This window comes from Nylanderia fulva, unplaced genomic scaffold (assembly GCF_048542155.1).
Source record: "Nylanderia fulva isolate GAGA-0341 unplaced genomic scaffold, ASM4854215v1 Scaffold995, whole genome shotgun sequence".
NCBI lineage: Eukaryota > Metazoa > Arthropoda > Insecta > Hymenoptera > Formicidae > Nylanderia > Nylanderia fulva.
In genome coordinates this window covers 3,805-24,842 of record NW_028191129.1, presented here as the reverse complement: position 1 = coordinate 24,842, position 21,038 = coordinate 3,805, and the positions used below count along the sequence as shown (strand labels likewise).

General features: G+C 30.5%; 1 protein-coding gene and 1 long non-coding RNA gene across 2 annotated transcripts; both read right to left on the bottom strand.

The window, feature by feature from the left end:
- Nucleotides 1-12,305: 12,305 nt before the first annotated feature.
- Nucleotides 12,306-13,095, bottom strand: LOC146719410 (uncharacterized). Its single transcript, XR_014926528.1, has 3 exons — nt 12,875-13,095; nt 12,455-12,481; nt 12,306-12,379 (listed from the first exon to the last, which is right to left on the bottom strand). It is a non-coding gene; the product is annotated as an uncharacterized LOC146719410 (long non-coding RNA).
- A 2,893-nt stretch (nt 13,096-15,988) lies between these two features.
- Nucleotides 15,989-20,701, bottom strand: LOC146719409 (uncharacterized). The gene is made up of 7 exons (XM_085490183.1): nt 20,295-20,701; nt 17,671-17,869; nt 17,239-17,456; nt 17,006-17,132; nt 16,784-16,855; nt 16,479-16,720; nt 15,989-16,003 (listed from the first exon to the last, which is right to left on the bottom strand). Exons 1-7 carry the CDS (start codon nt 20,331-20,333, stop codon nt 15,989-15,991), a joined length of 912 nt encoding a protein of 303 aa, XP_085346309.1. The 5' UTR covers nt 20,334-20,701.
- Between the last annotated feature and the right edge of the window lie 337 nt (nt 20,702-21,038).

Here is a 21,038-nt window from a genome sequence, read left to right as displayed (position 1 = left end):
GTTTATGAAAAAGAGAGGAATTTTAACAATGATTTGCACAAAAATTTAAAATTAAATTTCACATAAAAAATGTATTAGGCATTGCTGTTACTGGTTAAAATGTGTACAAACTATATATAAATTTTTTAAATAATATAATAAAAAGAAGTAAAATCAGATATACAAACTAACTTACTAATTACGCGCGGCCCCACGGACACCCCCACACCACACAAACACATTTGATCCGACAAACCAGCACATAAAGAAACAAAAAAAAAAAGGGGAAGAGGGGGTTTTGAACAAATTTTTCCCAAAAAGGCACTTTTTTTCTTTCCAGTGAAACGGGGGAGGCAAAAAGAAGGAATGGAACATATAAATTATCTTTTTTTAGGGGGATTTTTAGCGATCTTTTGGTATATATACCAAAGGGAAACGCCAAAAAGCCTTTTTTAAGATTTTATGTTATAAAAAAATTACAAAAGTATTTTTATTTTTTAAATATTTATATGTTCAACCGTATATAGACTTATTACATTGTGTGTTAACATATAAATCATGTGGAATGATTATTAAAGGGGAAAGAGTTTAATACAACAATCTATTAAAAAAAACAATTTGCAATAAAAAACCTTTTTAAATTTAAAAATAAATTATATTATATAATTTAAAAATATTAAATTTTTTCATAAAAACACCGAGTTAAATTTTACGATCAAAATGTGTTTTTTTTTAAACAAATTAAAAATATTAAAATTTACAAATATATTAATACTAATAAAATAAAATTGTGTTTAAAAACAGTTATTTTAAAAACTATTTCAAAAAATTAAAAAAAAATTTCACCTTTCTTTTTGTTTTTAAAATAAAACAGACTACTATTATTTGCACTTTTCTTCTTTCGTTTTATCATAAAACTTTAAAAATTTTAAATTTTTCTTTTTACTATATTTTTAATTTATATTGAACTTAAAAATAAATTGTAACCCGACAGAATATATTAAACACAAAATTTTAAAAACATAAATTTTTTCTAAACTATTTTAAATTAAAATAAAACGTAAATTTTTAACTATGTTAAAATATTTAAGGGGTCCTCAAGTCACCGCGTATTTGGTTTAGCATCAGAAGCGAGAAATGACAATCGAAATTCTTGGTGCCATTTTTAGATAAAAACATGTTTGAACAAAAAAAACGCTACTGTCGCTTTTGCATACTTGAAATTTTCCGAAAACACCTGCTCTTTGACACTCATAAAAAACTGAAAAATGAGTTTGAAAAAAGGAAAAAAACAGAAAAACTTGTTTTTTTGCAACTGTTTAAAGGAAAAAAAATTTCCTTTACGAAATATTTTCTTTCACATTCGTTTCCCGGGCAAACTTTCGGGTTCATATATATACACTCGCAAACTAGCGTAAACCTAATAATTCGAATGGCACGCAAGAATTTTTTACGTCATTCTCTCTAAAGAAAGAAACAAAACTATACAGTCTAAGAAGAAAAAAACGAACTAAATGTCGGGCATCGTCAACTCAAGTTTTTTCGGGACTATCGAGGGGGTTTTTAAAAATAATATCCCCCCCTATGTGATAATCTCAAACTGGAGTAAAAAGGGAAAAATTAAAAAAATTTCGAATCTTGAAAACTTTAGATTTTCGAGCAGAGGGGGTTTTGATCGCTTTTGGAAACATTATACGGGATTTATCAAAACACGCCATTTCTTCCAAAAAATAAATAAAATTTTAAAAAATAAGAGGGGCAAAAAGGGGGCCCAAAACCGGATGACAATGCTTTACCCTAACGAAACAAATTTTTTTCGTTAGAATTAAAATACCGGTGCAAAACCCCCAAATTTTTACGGGGACCCCCGGGCCCAAGTTTTTAAAATTTGAAAAATCTCATATTTTGAGATTTTTTTCAATCCCCCTTTTTAAAAACCCCCCTTTTGGAAAAATAAAAAAATTTAATCCCAAAAAAAAAAAGGATCCGAAAACGCTAAATCGGGAATCAAACCCGAAAAACCTTTTTCGCTTGGCCGGGCGACGCTTTTCCCCTAGCATTCAGATCCTTTCGATTCAAAATTTTTCCCTCTGTTTATATATTAATTTGGAAAACAAACGCTTTTTTTAACCAGCGTGTATAAAATAAAAGAGTTTTAAAAGGGCCCTTTTAATAAAATTTAAAAATTTAAGGGAAAAAAGGGGAAAAACCCCCCAAATCGGGATGACAATGCGTTATCCTAACGAAACAAAAATTTTTTTCGTTAGAATTAAATCCCGGGTCCCACAAGGCCCCAAATTTTTATTTTGGCCCCGGGCCCAAATTTTAAATATGAAAAATCTCATTTTTTGGGTTTTAAATTTAAATCCCCCTTTAACCCCCCACGGAAAAAAAAAAAAAATGCAAAAAAAAATATAATCCAAAATCGCTGAATGGGGAATCGAACCCAAACCCTTTCGCTTGCCGGGCGACTGCTCTTCCACTGAGCTATTCAATCCTTTCGTTTTCTTTATACTTTTCTCTGTTATTATAAATTTTGGGTAAAAAAACGCTTTTTTTAAGCCCGTGTATCAATATAAGAGTTTTAAAAAAAGGGCCTGTAAAAAATAAAAATTTTAAACCGTATAAACGGGCAACAAGACCCCAAATCGGGGAGACAAGCGTTACCCCAAAAAAAACAAAATTTTTTTCGTTAGAAAAAATCCCGGGTGCCCCAAGGAAACCAAATTTTTCCCTTGGACAGGGCCCAAGATTTTAAATATAAAAAAATCCATTTTTAAATTTTTAAATTTTAAAAACCCCTTTAAAAACCCCCTACAAAATAAAAAATGAATCCCCAAAAAAAAATATGATCCAAAAATCGCTGAATCGGAATCAAACCCCAACCTTTCGCCCCGGGGCGACTGCTCTTCCCTGAGCTTTTTAATTTCCTTTTCGATTCATATTTTTCTCGTTTTATTAATTTTTGGTAAAAAAACCATTTTTAAACCCCGCGTGAAAAATTAAAAGAGTTTTAAAAAAAGGTCTGTAAAAAATTTTTTAAAACGAAAGAGGGGCAACAAAGCCAAATCGGGGATGACAATGCTTATCCAACAAAACTAAATAATTTTTCGTTAGAATTAAATACCGTGACAAGGCACCAAATTTTTATTTGGAAGGCCAGATTTTAAATAGAATAATTTTTTTTTGAGATTTAAAATTTTAATACCCCTTTAAAACCCCCCCCGGAAAAAAAATAAATGAAAGAAAAAAATATAGATCCGAAATGCTGAATCGGGACGAAACCCCAGACCTTTCGCTTCCCGGGGGACTCTCTTCCATGAGCTATTCAATCCTTTCGATTCTATACTTTTCTTGTTATAATTTTAAGTTGGTAAACAAAAAAATTTTTTAAGCCAGCGGTATCAAATTTAAAATTAATCAGAGCCACGGTATCAATAAAGTTTTTTTACAGGCCCTTTTTAAACTCTTTTATTTTATAAAAGCTGGCTTAAAAAATGCGTTTTTTTTCCAACTTAATATATATAACGGAAAATATAGAAACGAAATTAATAGTCAGCTGAAGAGCAGTGCCCGGCAAGGAAAAGGGCTCGGGTTCGATTCCCATTCAGCTTTTTGGATCTATTTTTTCTTGCTTCTTTATTTATTTCCGGGGGGGGGTTAAAGGGGTTTTTAAATTAAATTCCAAATATGAGATTTTTCATATTTAAAATTTTGGGGCCTTTCCAAGTAAAATTTTTGGTGCCTTGTGCACCCGGGTTTTTTTTAAATTTTAACAAAAATTTTTTTCGTTAGGAAAACGCATTGTCTCCGGTTTGGCTCTTTTTCCCTCTTATCTTTTAAATTTTATTTTTTATTAAGGCCTTGTTAAAACTCTTTTTTTTATCCCGCTGGTTAAAAAAAGCGTTTGTTTCCAAATTAAAAATTAACAAGAAAAGTATAAAACGAAAAGATTGAATAGCCGCGGAAGAGCTTTTGCCCGGGAAGCGAAAAGGTCTGGGTTTTTGTTTTTCCCATTCACATTTTTTGGATCATTTTTTTTCTCTTGCTTCATTTATTTATTTTTCCCTAGGGGGAAAAAAGGGGGTTTTAAAATTTAAACCCAAAATATGGATTTTTAATTTAAATTTGGCCGTGTCCAAGAAAAATTTTTGGGGCCTTGGGGCCCCGGTATTTAATTCTAACAAAATTTTTTTTTTGGGGGTTTTTTTTTTGGGGAATAACGCATTGTCATCCGCGATTTGGCTCTTGTTGCCCGTCTTATACGTTAAATTTATATTTATATTACAGAGCCTTGTTAAAACTCTTATATTTGATACACGCTGGCTTAAAAAATGCGTTTGTTTACCAACATTAATATATATAACAGAGAAAAGTATAGAATCGAAAGGATCTGAATAGCTCAGCTGGAAGAGCAGTCGCCCGGCAAGCGAAAGGTCTCGGGTTCGATTCCCGATTCAGCGATTTTCGGATCTATTTTTTCTCTTGCATTCATTTATTTATTTTCCGTAGGGGGGTTAAAGGGGTATTGAAATTAAAATCTCAAAATATGAGATTATTTCATATTTAAAATCTTGGCCGTGTCCAAGTAAAAATTTGGTGCCTTGGGCACCGGTATTTAATTCTAACAAAAATTATTTAGTTTGTTGGATAAGCTTTCATCCGCTTTTTTGGGTCTTTTTCCCCTCTTAACTTAAATTTTTTTATATTACAGGCCTTGTTAAAATTTTTTTTTTTTTTTTTTTTTTTTGGGGGTTTAAAATCTTGTTTACCAACTTAAAATTATAACGAGAAAAGTAAAATCAAGGATGAAAGCCAGTGGAAGACAGTCGCCCCAAGGAAAGGGTTTGGGTTTTTGTTCCCGATTCAGCGTTTTTGGATTATTTTTTCTTTCTTCATTTTTTTATTTTCCGGGGGGGGTTAAAAAGGGGATTGAAATTAAACTCAAAATAAGATTTTTTCTATTTAAAATTTTGGGGGGCCCTGTCCAAAAAAAATTTTGGGCCTTGTCCCGGTTTTTATTCTAACAAAAATTTTTAGTTTCGTTAGGAAAACGCTTGCTCCGCGATTTGGCTCTTTTTGCCCGTTTAAAAACTTTAAAAAATTTTTTTTAATTCAGAGCCTTGTTTAAAACTCTTATATTGATACCCGCTGGCTTAAAAAATGCGTTTGTTTACCAACATTAATATATATAACAGAGAAAAGTATAGAATCGAAAGGATCTGAATAGCTCAGCTGGAAGAGCAGTCGCCCGGCAAGCGAAAGGTCTCGGGTTCGATTCCCGATTCAGCGATTTTCGGATCTATATTTTTCTCTTGCATTCTTTATTTATTTTCCGTAGGGGGGTTTAAAGGGGGTATTGAAATTAAATCTCAAAATATGAGATTATTTCATATTTAAAATCTTGGCCGTGTCCAAGTAAAAATTTGGTGCCTTGTGCACTGGTATTTAATTCTAACGAAAAATTATTTAGTTTCGTTAGGATAACGCATTGTCATCCGCGCTTTGGCTCTTGTTGCCCGTCTTATACGTTTAAATTTATAAATATAATAATATAAGATACAATTATACACACATATAATCAAGTTTAAATATTCTTTTTACTAATTAAGTATAAATTATCTTATTAAAATATATATATACATATAATTTGTCATACTATTTATCAAGAGACACGGTAGTGTCTCGCGACCAGTTAAGGGCGTAGCCGAGACACCGTGTATCTTAACGCGAGTCGGACATTTGAGTTCTTTAGAATATTCGAATTCTCAATAACGGCTGAAGCAATCGAGTTTATACTAGACTTAAATCGATAGATTGATTTTGAATTATATATAAAAGTGTCTTCATTTCTGCTCTACGTGATTTGTAAGCAGAGATGATATAATTGTAAAGTCGAAATATGAAAAATTTCTTTTAAGAAAACGTCTCCGTCATCATCGACCACGCAAACATAGTAGTATCGTGCTACACGTATTCACACGTATACAAACACATGCGCACACATATATCACACGTACACAACAGTATGAATAGATGCATGTATCTAAATGTCCATCTCGCACGTTTTACAACAGACCGGCGATAGTATGTCGCCTCCATGATCCATGATGTTAGGTATATATGTGTCAGATCAGATGTCAGATTTGATGACATGTAACCTCTTTGCATGTAACGGTGTATGTAGGTTACATTCCCTACAATGTCATGTTACATATTAGTTGTAATTATATAGAATCCACGCGTATGGAAGAATGGATTTCTACTAATCGACTCAAATTTTTGCCAAGATGTATATAAGCAAATAAAAGCAAATGCAAAAGCTAAACGATAATGCTCTCGATTTTAATTCTATATTAAATAGATTAGAACTCGCGACAGTAGATATGTATAATAAACTTTATTCACTAAGTAATATCATCAGACAAGTCCAATTACATCAAGAGCCTCTGCTGACATTATTCAGTGGTATCTTTTTTTTATTGAACAATTATATTATTCAATTTATTATATTATATTCTTTAGTCTTGCTGCGTTTGCATGATCTGCAATACATCATTAACTAATAGGAACTACATCTGTTTTATAACTAATATTTTTTCAGCGTGATCAGGTCACGTCATGCATTGCAAATAATCAACGATTGTTGAAAGAATATAATTTGTCTGCTGAGAAATTTGATCATATTTGCTTGATTGCTACAAAATATAAATACGCGGGAAAACTTACAGGTTTTACTAGTAAATAGTGTATACCACTCTGCTATCACCGAACCATGCTAGCATATATGTGGCAAATTTTTGGCTGCACTTAGAAATGAATTTCAGTAGGCCAACGAAAATCAGCATCAATTGTAAAGAGTGAGAATTGAAAATTAATTATATTAAAATGACCACGATTGTAATTGACTTAATAATAACGAATATTTAATTACAACAGAAATGTGACAAGATTATTAAATTAATCTCTATGATATTTTAAGGAAACAGGACGTACAATATACAACTTTGTTTAATAAATATATATATTCTCTTAAGACGGAAAAGTATAGAAGTTGTAACAAACGTTTTGAATAATATGTATAATACATAATACATACATTATACAAAATTTTTGCGTATTCCTTTTATTCACTATAATAGAGTTTTCTATTGTTGAAAAAGGTATTATTCAGGCTTATGTGTCGAGTTTTGAGAAAAGAGCTGTTACAAACCAAATTTGTGATCACTTTAAATATTATGAAAAATAGCAATACACATACATGCACACAAGTTCACATTTAATTTTTTTACGATTTACTATTCAACGTTATGTTCGTCTTTTTACATTGCAAAATTTTAATTCATAAAAGGGATGATTAAATTAAAAGTCAATATAAAACAAAAATGATTATATTAATATGATATAAATAATTAAGATAATTACTAAAATCCACTAGACATGTGCAAAATGTAGTGATAGCTTGACGGAAAAAAATATTTATTTGTATCCATTTTCTTATATCTTCAGTTTTATATACTATAAAATTATAAATTTATTAATATCTATTAATATTTATTAATTAATATTATTATATTTATTAATATTATTACTAATATTATTTAAAAAAAAATTGATCAAATTAATATAGATCATATCACAGAATTATATTCCGGCATAACTCTTTTAAACAGATTGTTCGTGATAAATATTAGTAAATCAAATCAAGCTTTTTACGTCTAATTATATATATATATATATATATATATATTTAATAAGAAAAATATTTTTTATATTTTACTGATCAATTAAAATTATATGATCATACGGTACAATAAAAATATCATTTACACAATTATATTATCATATGAAGCAATAATATGATCCCAAATAACGAGTACTCGAACGAGATACTTTATAAGTAAACTGCATTAAAGTAATATATGCAGTAATAAAATAATTTTATATTTATCGTATATATATTACGCATTTGTGCTAATATGATAATACGTGTTCTAATACATATCTTTTAAATTCTATTATATCAAATATTATTTGAAACATGTTTGCAAATAAGAAATAAATGATTTAAGATAATGAAAATATTTCTAAATATGTATAAACATATATATAGAATCAAGTATCTTTGATTAAAGCATACAAAACGTCTAAACAGTAAAACATACACAGAGTCATGGCATTGCGGTAATGTTATTATATCATATATTGTACAAAAATGAATGATATAATCTCTAAAAACTCACTTTAAAAAAAGGTAAAAAAAGGCGACCAGTTAAGGGCACGCCATTAACAAAAATTATTTATTGCAAACCCATGTAGAATCCTATCCTATTGCAAACCCATGTAGAATCCTATAAAAAATAATCATTGCAAACCCATGTAGAATCCTAGGCAAAATTAACCATTGCAAACCCATGTAGAATCGTACCCATTGCAAACCTATGTGGAATCCTATGAAAAATTAACCATTGCAAAACCCATGTAGAATCCTATGAAAAATTAAACCATTGCAAACCCATGTAGAATTGTATTAAAAATTATCCATTGCAAACTTATTAGAATCCTACATTGCAAACCCATGTACAATAGAATTGTATGAAAAATTATCGATTATAAACCCATGTACAAATCGTAACAAAGTAATGAAATAAAAAAAAAATTGCGACAAGTGAAAGTAGGAACTGGTACCAGTGGAAAATTAAAGTTGCAGACATATATATAGTCGTATAATGAATCAGTAAAAATTTAAATTTGCAAATGTAGAATCGTACTATAAAAAAACTTATCTTTTAAAAAAAAAAGATAAACAAGATGCCAAGTCCATTAATATAAAATAAAAAGAAATAAAAAAATTGTAGTTAAAAAAACTGGGCGCGCTGCTAAATAATGTTCTATTTTTATTTTCATATTTTATTTTTATATTTGTTTTTTGCGTATATATGTATCGACTGTGTCGAGGTAGAATACCGCACAGTCGTTAGAGTGATGTGTCACGTGTAGCATCGTCTTCTCTCTGTTTTTGCTGTCGAGGTGAGTGTTCTTCCCGGTTCTTAATTTTTAATTCTTGTGAATTATTCTACGTTTAATTTATACCATGTTGATTAGTGTTGGTAAGGGAGTCACTGCTCCGCTTCCTTCCTGACGATGGTCACCGTTAGGGAGACACTCCGACGGCCGGACGGTTTGAATAGAGAGGAGAATGATATTTAATTTATTTGCGGATTGTATGTATACGAGTTTTATAATTTTCTGATTGTACCGATTATCTTCTATTTTTGTTTCTTTGTATTTTGCAGCTACTGAAGAAGACCCGAAGTGGGTCGAAACGTTTAGAATTTAATAAATGAGTTTGACTTGAGATCTCATTTTAATTTATTAATTTTGTGCATGTCATCCGCATAGGCTCCGATTGCCGTCGAGATTTTATTTTTATTTTAAGTTAAGTTACGTTTGGGTTATTAGAAGCAACAAAGAGAAATACTATTTTAAAATGTTTATGTAAATATAATATCACAAGGTAATTTACATATCGGTTTTATTATAAAATACTTAAAAATAACAATAAATAGGTAGTAAGGATATGTACAAAATATATTTGTAATATAAAACAAGAAAAACCAAAAACAAGAACTCTCGGAGAGTCGAGCGTAGCATACCACGAGCGCGCGAAGTCCTGAGTGGTCAGCGGACCACTGGTGGGGCGGCGAAGCGTAATTGGCTGGCGGGCTAAGAGTGGGGCAAGCGTCTCGACGGCTATATAAACCGGCGCCGAGAGAGCCCGAGAGTTCTATCTCCACCTAGAATTCAAAAAGAGGATTTTCAGAAAAGGTATTCTGAAATAACGCGGACAAAGACACTTCGGTAACAATTGCGGTAGTAATACGTCGATTAATCGTAATCACTGTACGCGATACGCGGCGATAAAAAGTGTAACGAGATCGGCAGAACAAAAATTACTGTAACGAACAATCAAATGTTAACGGGGTTAAATTGTGACTCAGTGCGTGACCTAAAAAGAAAATAAATATATACATATTTATCAAGGTTAAATCAAACGTGTGAAATCACTTACCCGTCCTCGTCCTGTCACGACGAACCAGTCCAGCGTAGTCCCACAGTCTACGGTGATATCCTAGATCACGAAAGTATCCCGAAACCCGTTAAGACTGAAAAGAAACAGAAGTTAAAAGCACAGCGTAGGAGATCCAGAGCAAGGAATCATTGCCTCGACAAAGTCGGATCAGTCGGCGTGTCAAAGCGCACCAAACCAGAGGCGTGGCGACGACAAAGACGATCAAAGGACATATCCCGACCTGGACCAGAAGCTGTAACTTAACCTTGTTGTTTGGATGGTAAAACAACTGGCGACCACGTATATGGCGAAAGCGGGCAGCCTGAGGCCGTTATAAACTGGGTCCCAACCAAAATAAGGGATCGTACGGTCACAACGCGTTTGCACAATTATGATACAAGTCAATGAATTTTTTCCGCACTTCCGTAAATAAGTATAGCCACTAGACTTTTTTTCACGGACTGGTCAGGGTGCTGTCAAATCCTGGACTGAATGATTTTTGAGAGCGCATAGGTCCTCAATATAAATTTCGTTCAGCCCTTTGTGCTTCACATGCGATCGAACTTATCTCAGAAAGAAAGATGATCGGTCATAAAAGAGCAGCCGCTGCAGCAGTTGATTATTGTTTTGTTTACACCTCGTGAAAATATGTTTTGACACATTTACTACAATCCTCTCTTTCACGCGTGATAAAACTTATCTCATAAACACTGCTATACTCTTCGCATATATTGTACACCTATTTAATCACAGAAAAGATAAATAGGCTGCCGACAAGAAATCTGGCGATGATGATGATGATGACGGTTCTCTCCTATCTGACTCCTCTATTTCTTGGTCTGAATCATAATCAGATGATTGTGTTTTGCATGATACCGATGGTGAAGGCATATCCATGTCGGCAAAATAAAGGTTGTCCACAGTAAAATATTCTGCGCAATTTTTGTAGCGACGCTGATAGCATGCGACTCGCTTGTGTCGTTTAGACGATCTGGTGCATTTGGATAACCCACCAGTCACTCTTAAAATGTCTTCGTGAATTTCTAGGAAATCGGCAACATCTCTTGTATGCGGTTTTTGCACACCAAGTTCGCGATTTCTTACGAATTGCACAACCGAAGTCACCGCTTCACGTTTAAAATGAAACGGGTCATCTTTTTTTTCATCATAATAGCATTCATCGAGATATCTATACCATCTCTCAACATTCTCAAAACACCTCGAATGATCTTTTTTTACCGCGTTCTCCATTTTTGTAAAAATTCACTTGTACTGCACAGAAAAAACTACTTTAATTGCACACTAAACTTTTTTTTCTCACAGCTATTTTTCCTTGAGGAAAGCGTGCGCTCGCCAGTGGTACTATGGCCCGGCAGCGGCATCGGTCCTCGTTATATATCCCAATCAACCCTTTGTTCGTCAACGTACGAACGAGAAAAATTTAGATGACGTAAATTTTCGGCGCTTGTTTTGTTTATAAATTCCTGCAGCCGCTGGTTATCGGCGCTGGTATTTCTTAGAAATATACGTATAGATCATGTATCAACCCCCTTGATTGTCGGCGTATGCCAAGCGGTGGCCCTTCTTAAAATTTGATTATCTTAGATTTTCAGAGAACTGATTGTCGGCGCTCGGATCCAAGCGGCAGCCCTTCTTAGAATTTAATTATATTTCTTAGAAATATACAGATAACGTATGGGGGAAGAAACGCAACCCCCTTGATTGTCGGCGTATGTCAAGCGGTGGCCCTTCTTAGAATTTGATTATATTTCTTAGAAATATACAGATAACGTATAAGGAGAAGAAACGCAACCCCCCCCCCCTCCCAACGATTGTCGGCAGCCCTTTGTAATAGATATTGTTTATCTTTTGTTTATAAACATAAACGTATGAAGAGAAGAAACGCAACCCCTCCCCCCCCCCCGATTGTCGGCAGCCCTTTTGTAATAGATATTGCTGGAATGTTTATCTTTTGTTTATAAACATAAACGTATGAAGAGAAGAAACGCAACTCCCCCCCCCCCCCCGATTGTCGGCAGCCCTTTGTAATAGATATTGTTTATCTTTTGTTTATAAACATAGATAAGCTTATCTGCTGATAAGACCCCCCCGCCCGCGTGACGTCATACCCCCTCGCCACCGAATACCCCCCCGCCCCGCACCCCCCTCAGAGGACCCGGGTTAGAACCGGCCTAGTATTCCTACTATTAATCTAGCTTATATCAATTTAATTAAATTAAAATTTAACTAACTTCTACGATAGTCGGCGGCAACGGGGCCGGCGGCGACGGGGCCGGCGGCGACGGGCTCGGCTTCATTCATCGGTATCTGAAATGTATAAAGAGTATTAGTTTTTTATAATAAAAAATAATAGTATTTTATAATGAAAAATAATATACTTACATCTGCCATTTCGGTGTTTGAGTACATCTGGAATTATAATAAAATGAAATAAGATCTGGATATTTCGAACACCTGATATAACGAGTCGATGCGCGTAAACAAGTTTTTATGCGCGAACGACAAGAGTAACATTAAAGTACGTCCGAAATATATCTATTGCAAAACTATATGTAAAATCATAATTATAATCACGGAACCAATAAATAAGATGCGAATATCTCAAAAATTCACGAAAAGATCCCGAAAAGTTCATAAAAATGACAATGTTCCGTCGCTTAATGCTAGTCGTTCTCGCGAAATAAATTATTAATAATAAACGAACTTAATTGCTGACTACTAATTAACTGATTCTACATTTCATTAAAGACGATGATGATGTTAGAACGATAGTTTACAGAATCTTATATGTATATGACTTACCGAAGTTAGTTGCTGAGATGTTAGTCTTTCTTCTCACGACCACAAACTGATTAGACCGCAGGCTGCGCGACAGGGGTGCGTAATCGTGCGGCTTGTATTTAGAATGATATGTTCGATGCCACGCGTTTCACACGTGTTGTTCTTGGCCGCGTGTTCATATCATCGATGTTTTCGACAATTTTCGGTGCGACGAAATAATCGCTGCTTTAATCAGGTAATGATTTTATATTGTACGTATCAAAATATATATTATAAATAAATTTGTGAATATGTTGATGTAGTTAATGTGTAAAGTTATAAGATAATTAATTCTTTATATATTTGGATTTATAATTAAATATTAATTTTATAATAGTACAGACACACACACACACACACACACACACACACACACACTCACGCGCGCTTATGTCCGTGTGTTGATACGTATATATCTATATTCTTTAATTAATATTTAAATTTATATTGTACATATGCAGAATATATATGCAGGATATCACAGAATTAGTAGTAAACCTGTTAATGGAAGATTCTTGAGATAATTGGGAGACGATTTTGCTTCTAACTATATTGATATATAAATTTATAAACTATATAGTTTTTTTCAAAAATTTTGATTTTTCTCAATATTTTATATACAAAATTTTTAAAACAAGATCGACGAAAAATTAATATTTTATGAGATACTTACGTTCATGCAAAATAATGTGTTAAAGATGTAAAATACCCTGTTAAATATTCTCTTTGTGATTATCTTATTCTTACAACTTATTGTTTTAATAATTATATTTCACTTTTACGCGATATTTTTATTCTTTTTATTATTCCCCTTATTTCTATATGTGTATATCGTCTATAATTCTTATAATTTCTTTTTTTTTAATTGCATCTTTTGCTATTTTTTATTTGTTTTTGAATTATTACCCTGTATACATATATATATATATATATATATATATAATTTTTCTTTATAAAATCAATAAAATCAATGTTTACAAGCAACTATTATAATAAATATATATATTTAAAATACATCTAATATATATAATTTTGATTTAAACACCCTTTATACTGCGCATGATACAACACGCCTTAACCGAACAAATATTTTGGAAAATCGTTCGTTTATATACAAACAGCAAGTGAGTAATACAATATAGAATATAATATAAAAAAAATAAAATTACATAACTTAAATAATGTATAATAATAGAAGTTTTATAAAATGTCCCTTAATTTTCTTGCTTCTTCTGACATTATTTCATAATGGTGTTTTTTAGTTTTACAATTCCGCTATTTTTCTCGTTTTTCTACTATATTTATTTTTAATTTCATTATTTTTACTATGAAAACCGCTTTTGTAGAAAGAAGTTGTTGATTTATCGTTGTCTCTCTTTCATATGCAGATTCATTGTTGTTTTGTTTATTTTTGTTTCATAATTTGTTATTTTTTGAAAATAATTTTAAAAATTATTTTTATTCTTTTTATTATTTCCCTTATTTATATATATGTATATTGTCCATAATTCTTATAATTTCTTTTCTTTTAATTGCATCTTTTGCTATTTTTTATTTGTTTTCTAATCTTTTTTAACAGGTTATTAAATATCTAACATCTCTTTTCCATTACCTTCTCCATTTTTCATTATTCTTCTCTCGTAGATCTACCTACTTATTTTTCTAATTTTTTGTTTTGTCTTTATTTTCTTTTAATTTGTTTTGTTATTGTTCAAAATCATTTTATAACTCTCTCAATACTTTGTTCAAATACCCGCTAAACAAAATTACGTTTCAAGCACGTTACAGTAACATCACATTGTGGCAGTGTGATGTTTGTCGGTATATCTCAGAAACACATATAAAACATGTCGGTAACCCAGAATGTCCTATCTATTTTATGTTACATATAGGACGTTCCATTTGTGACGTTCCTGGAACGTTTAAGGAACTTAGATATAGCATCCGAGAAACATTTCAGTGTACATCGCAGAAACGTTTAAGTAATATCATTGCGACTAGAAATTTTTTATCTCAATTATGTTCCATATGAAACATCTCAATTGTAACATTTTTGGGACGTATATGAGACATTACTGAAACATTTGTATTTATTATGTATGAACGTTTTATTGATATCTAGGTGACCTTAATTATTGTAGCGCAGTAACGTTTCAAGTGTAATATTTTTATTCTAACGTTTATGTAACCAATCTGCAATGTTATATTATATGTAATTGAAACACCTCAATAATGTTATTCTAAAAACATTAAAGTAACATCACAAATTTCAATTTGTAACGTTGTCAATATTTGTAACGTTCTTGGAAGCTCAACAGAACGTGTATTTATTCGCTTGAAAATAAATATTAATTGTACCTAATTAATAAACAGCGAGAATAATGGTGTCCATTTATTATATAATAATGTACAATTAAAATTTATTTATTGGTAAATATGAAATTCCGTTCTGCTGACTTGGAATAAAGAAAAAGCAAGTTAATAGTTCACACACATATATAATTAACTTATAAGATACATAATAACACAAATCGCTAACACAACTAATATGGTCAGTGCTGTTAATGTGGGCAATAAGAAGTTTTAGTAATATATATAAGTTATCATCTAATTGCATTCATTCATCGCTAAATAATTTTAATACAAGCCAACATTTTAATATAAAAATATTAATTTCTCTTTGATTTTAACGTAAAAATAAAAAATTCATGAATACACTAAATACACAAGTAACTATTATTGTGATACTTAAAAAATGATAAAACTTATTGACGTTGTTGCTTTGCCTGTAAAAAATAAAAGTAATAATAAATATGTTGTTATATCGAAAACTAAAATATACAAGTAAAACGTAAAACATACTAGTTCTCTGTCGTAGCGCGTTTTTGAGTGCCTTAACCAAGCTGACACATAGTTCTGAAATTGTTTATCTGTCAAAAATGGAAAGTGTTTTCTAGTCGATCCTACAAATGTAACAAAAAAAAAGTTAATATAGTACCGGTACAATTATTATGCTATTAAAAGCATTAATTTTTTATAATTATATATTTTTACATTTCTATATACGTTTTAAAATGTCCATAATTATTAGTGTGTTCACTTCGAAGTTGCCTTTGCGACCCATCCAAGAACATTTTGTACCCAATTTATTAGTAAATATTTTTTCTAGTCCAGCTTTTATTTGATCGTGGGGAGAAGTGCCTCCTAATAAATAGACAAATGTTTCCTACGAAAAAAATGTAAATACATATATATATATATACAATTGTTCGAGCCTTTTCTGGTAAATATTGAGCATCCTTTTTGTCTATTTTAATTTCAATTAAAGTCAGTTAGTCAGAAGGAAAAAGGGTTAAATATATATTTTTTAAAAATAGATATCAGTAGTTTTGGCATATTCAACAATGGTACAATGAAATTATAATGAATGTTATAAAATAATCCTAGTTTAATCAAGCTTGAACAATCAAAATTGCTTTTGAAAGCAATTTCTTTCTAACCATTTACATTATTTTACCAGCTCGAACCTTGAATTTTGTCTCAAATATTCAAAAAACAAGAAATAAGAAATGTAGACTATTTTTACCATTTGTTTTTGTCCTTCCTCATTAGTTTTTAATGCGATGTCGAAATCAAGTAATTTTGTAAATTTCTTGAAAGGTTTGTTCGGAATAAGAGAAAAAGTACTACTACAGCTTGAACCAGATGCTGAGAGCAGTGGAAGCGAATTATTTGTACGCTCTAATTGCTTTAAAAATGCATTTTGTTGTTCCAATAATTTTTTAATCGCAATCGTGTTTTGCAGGATTGAAACAATATTCTGACTATCTGAAATATAAATTTACAAATTATATTACTATAAACAAAAGAACAATAAATATGAATGATTACCTGCTGGAAAATTTTCAAAAATGATATCGGTTGGTATCATATTATTTACTGGATTAACAGCATCTTTAGGATCTAAATAATGGAAATTTTTAGTATCATTATTGTATTTATTTAATATTAAATTAATAAATTAATAGACACTATATATATATTAAGCGGGATTACTTAAAATCGACTTGTATTGTTTAATACCTTATTGTACCAAAAATTATTTGTTTATACCTTCATCAGAAGTTACATGGTCTTCAGAGGCAATATTATTCTTTTTATTTTGACTCACGTTTATTGCTGTTTCATCCATATTTTCGATATCCTTGTCCAAGTTTTGGTTATCATCATTAATCAAATCTAAATGTATAAAAAATTACACTATTAAGCATTACTTTATTTGCAAGTTAAAAAAATAATGTTAAAGATTTATAAAAATAATATATATATTTATTTATTGTTATATCATTTGTCAACTGTTCATTTTCTAAATGCAAATCCATGACAGTCATTAACGGAGATGGTGTCATTCGCGGATTTGAATCGTCATCATTTAAGTTGTTTGCTGTAACTGGTTGGAATGTTTTCTTTTTTCTTTTCCCTCGGCCTAATTGCGAACATGATGTATCTGATGTATCGGTTCGAATTTTTTTATGTACAACATCTATAGCTTCCTTATATGAATCTGTAATTACAAATTATTTTATTAATTGTCTATATATATACATACATTTGTATTACATGATTTATATAAGTCTTTTCCATAACCGTATTCATAAATATTGGGAAGTTATGATTTGATATATTAAATACGAAAAAGTCATTTTTTTAATATAAAACATGTTTAATTAAGATATTATCTTATTATATACTATCAATATTTTTATGACAATACTTACTACTTTGAAATATTAGTTGCACTATGTATTTTTGCCAATTGTCTTTTGGGGGTTCTTTCCGTAATATATATTTCCTAACATTTTTTTCCGGCCATTTACACATTATTTGATCATTTGTAAATGTCATCCATGAGGTTGGTACAACTTCTACAGCGTTTGATTGGCCTTCTATATTGATAAATTCAATCACTGACCAAGTCTGCAAAGCATATAAACCATTTAATTTTCAATTAATAAACATTATTATAATGTTATAATATGATATACTCGTACCTACTAAAAAATACCTAAACTATTATTTGCAATTATATTATATTTTATATTATTCTTGCATATGAATCAATGGCATGATGCTAAAACCATCGTCGTAAGGAAATTTCACACATTTCCCTTTAATGTCGTGAATATTGACTGTGTACAAATCATATGACAAATGTTGTGTTTGCTGAATATTAAATAATTCTGAGGAACAAGGTGAACTGAAAAATGGTTTTGATTCAATGAATTTTCTTCCCTTTAAAAAGATTTCTGAAGTCTTGATTTCTTTATAAATACTTTCGACACAAAATACACAATTGTTTTTTAACATAACGCAATTATCTTTATCACATGTGCTTAGTTCAAACTTTTCAATGATTACTGTTTTGTAGAATATAAAATCTTGTTTATGAAATTGATCAGTACATTGCTGACGTAAAATTGGATACGTTTTTTCATTATCATTGTTTTGCATATATTCTTGTTCTTTTAACCTATTACAAATTTGTTGTAAAGGATTTCTTGTAGCTTGAATTGTTTTTTTTATCTCAAATAAATAATTTTCATATTTAAAACAACTGAAAGTGTCAAGTGGACCATGTTGCAAGCAATCTATGGGCAAATGTATAAGGCCATGAACATTATGAGTAATATATTCTTTTCCGTAAAGTATTGCATATTTTTGAACAAAGTATTCGAGTAGTTTCAATGAATAATTATTATAAATTCTGTATAATGCAGGACTGCATAAAATTCGAATAGCGCAGGATAAGGCCATGAAATGTGTGTATATATTTTTGTTTGCAATCTTTTTTAAAACAATTGGTCCGGTGTATAATAAAAATTGCCTTAATTCAGTGGCTTTATAGTATTCAATGTCCTCTAAACTTCTTGGCAAGCGTGGAAAATCTTTCGGCACATAATTCTTCAAAAACAATAATTGATTATTAATATCATTTTTATCAGTCTCGGGTAAACGATGATTTTTTTTCCCTCTTATCCAAAACATAATTAATCTTTTAACTACGCCTAGAAATACAAGATGCATGCCATCGAGAGGAACTTGAGATACGAAACCAATATTTAGCTTTTCGAAAGGACTTGTATCTTTATGGAATTCCTCATCTAATTTATTTCTGATACTGAAATCAGTCCGCAATTGTGCATTTGTTTGTAAAAAAGTCATTCTTCCATTAACAAAGGTCCCTTCTTGAATGCATTTTGTGCAGGCATTATAGCCTGTATGACCTTTAATACATAAAATAAATGATTTTGCAGGAGCATCACAAAGAAGTTTACCAACCTTTACTTTTATTATTTTTTTATTTATGTTAAAACCATTTTGTTCTAAATGTTTGAACTCTGTTATAAACTCAGTTAAAAATTGGTCTACATAGGCTGGTTTCTTGTGTCCGTGATATATCCCAGCCGCAAAAGGTTTTTTAATATTTTTATCAACCAGATTTAGATCTATGGAGATAAGAATAGGCCAGAGTTGACTTTTTGAAGAATTAGATATCGGTAAACCATCAATGTTTATGTTAAGAGGTAATACTATTTCTACATTTTGCATCAAATGTTTTTGCATATTTAAACTATTATTAATTATCCTACGTAGTCCATTCTCTATGCCAATGTGACAATAGAAACCTGGAGGAACACTTTTAAGTTCATATGGACATGAACTTGGTGTTTTTAAAAGAGTTCGCGAGTCTTTTGCTAATTGTGGAAATATCACTCGTAGAATACCCAACAATTCATTCATGGCAGATTGACTAAGCAAATGTCTGTATTTTAAAAACCATTGTTTCACAGCGTTAACTATGAAATCATTTACAATAGGGAGATTATTACATAAATTTTCAAATGATAAAGAAGTATCTGAACAGTTAATTTCTTCAATCACATCAATATATTCCAATGGTTCAATCTCAATTTTTTCTGGAATCTCGGGAATCACATTATCATGGTTTTCACATTGTTCTTGTTTTTCATTATGTTTCTTTGCAGTATCTACATTTATATTTGTAGTATTTACATTTATGACAGTATCTACATTTATAATTGTTTTTATGTTATTAGGCAAATTATTCGTCTGAATTAATTGTCGATTCAACTGCAAGATGTGTATTAATTCTTTTTTTACCATCCGTCTCATATGACGTTTTGTAACAAAACATTTTTTTATTTTAGCCATTATTGTTTTAATTTTTATGTCAGTATTGCTATTATTGACTTGATAAAAAAATCACTGAAAAAATTAAAATCATTCACATGAGATGCTCATATAGTTAATACGTAGTTTTTAAGATTTTATGGTATTTAACGTTATTAAAATAATATATATATACACAATATATACTTACATGGCAGGAATCTCGAACGTCACCAACAGGCAGATCCATTGCTTCCAGTTATAAATAAAGATGAATTTAAAATTTAATTATAAAACGACTTATAAAACCTCCAATAAAGCCCAACAAACACAATTGTCTTATTATTATATTTGGGTATTCTTATTCACATACGAAAGCTCCTGAGACGAAACGCCGCGCTCCCTAGTTACGCGTATCAACTCGTTGCTAACGAACGAGCGGTGATTATTATAGATTCCTAAAACATTCTTGGAACATGTATGAGATATTTGTGGTATAGTAAATATGTTACAATAGATTTTTTTTAAGTCACCACGAGTGAAATATTTTTTTCGACTGTCGCAAAGATAAATTGAGTACATATATGTATAAAACACGATTATTTATAAATATTTCAATTAAATATTTGTACATTTTTTAAATAAAAATATGAAACTATACTTTTGTTTACTTAACTATGTTTTGCATGAAACGTTAAACAAAAACTATTTTCAAAATATTATAAATTTATAAAATATTAAAAATTCAGTGATTTATTAATGTATACGTACTTTATTTATTAATGTATATATACGTACCTTATTTATATTAATGTATATATATACGTACCTGATATTTACTAAAAAGCTTTTGTGTTATTATTTCAAAAACGTTGATGTAACACAATTGTACAAAAACAATTGTACAAACACAAATATATAAAATCTGCAATGCAGTGTAATATTTTTGAATATG

Excerpts from the sequence above, each read along its gene's own strand:
- LOC146719409 (XM_085490183.1), bottom strand. The coding sequence starts at position 20,333 with ATGGATCTGCCTGTTGGTGACGTTCGAGATTCCTGCCAT. Across the intron at positions 17,457-17,670 it reads GCAACTAATATTTCAAAGTA|ATTCATATAAGGAAGCTATA; the intron begins GTAAGTATTGTC and ends TTGTAATTACAG. Across the intron at positions 16,856-17,005 it reads CCATGTAACTTCTGATGAAG|ATCCTAAAGATGCTGTTAAT; the intron begins GTATAAACAAAT and ends TCCATTATTTAG.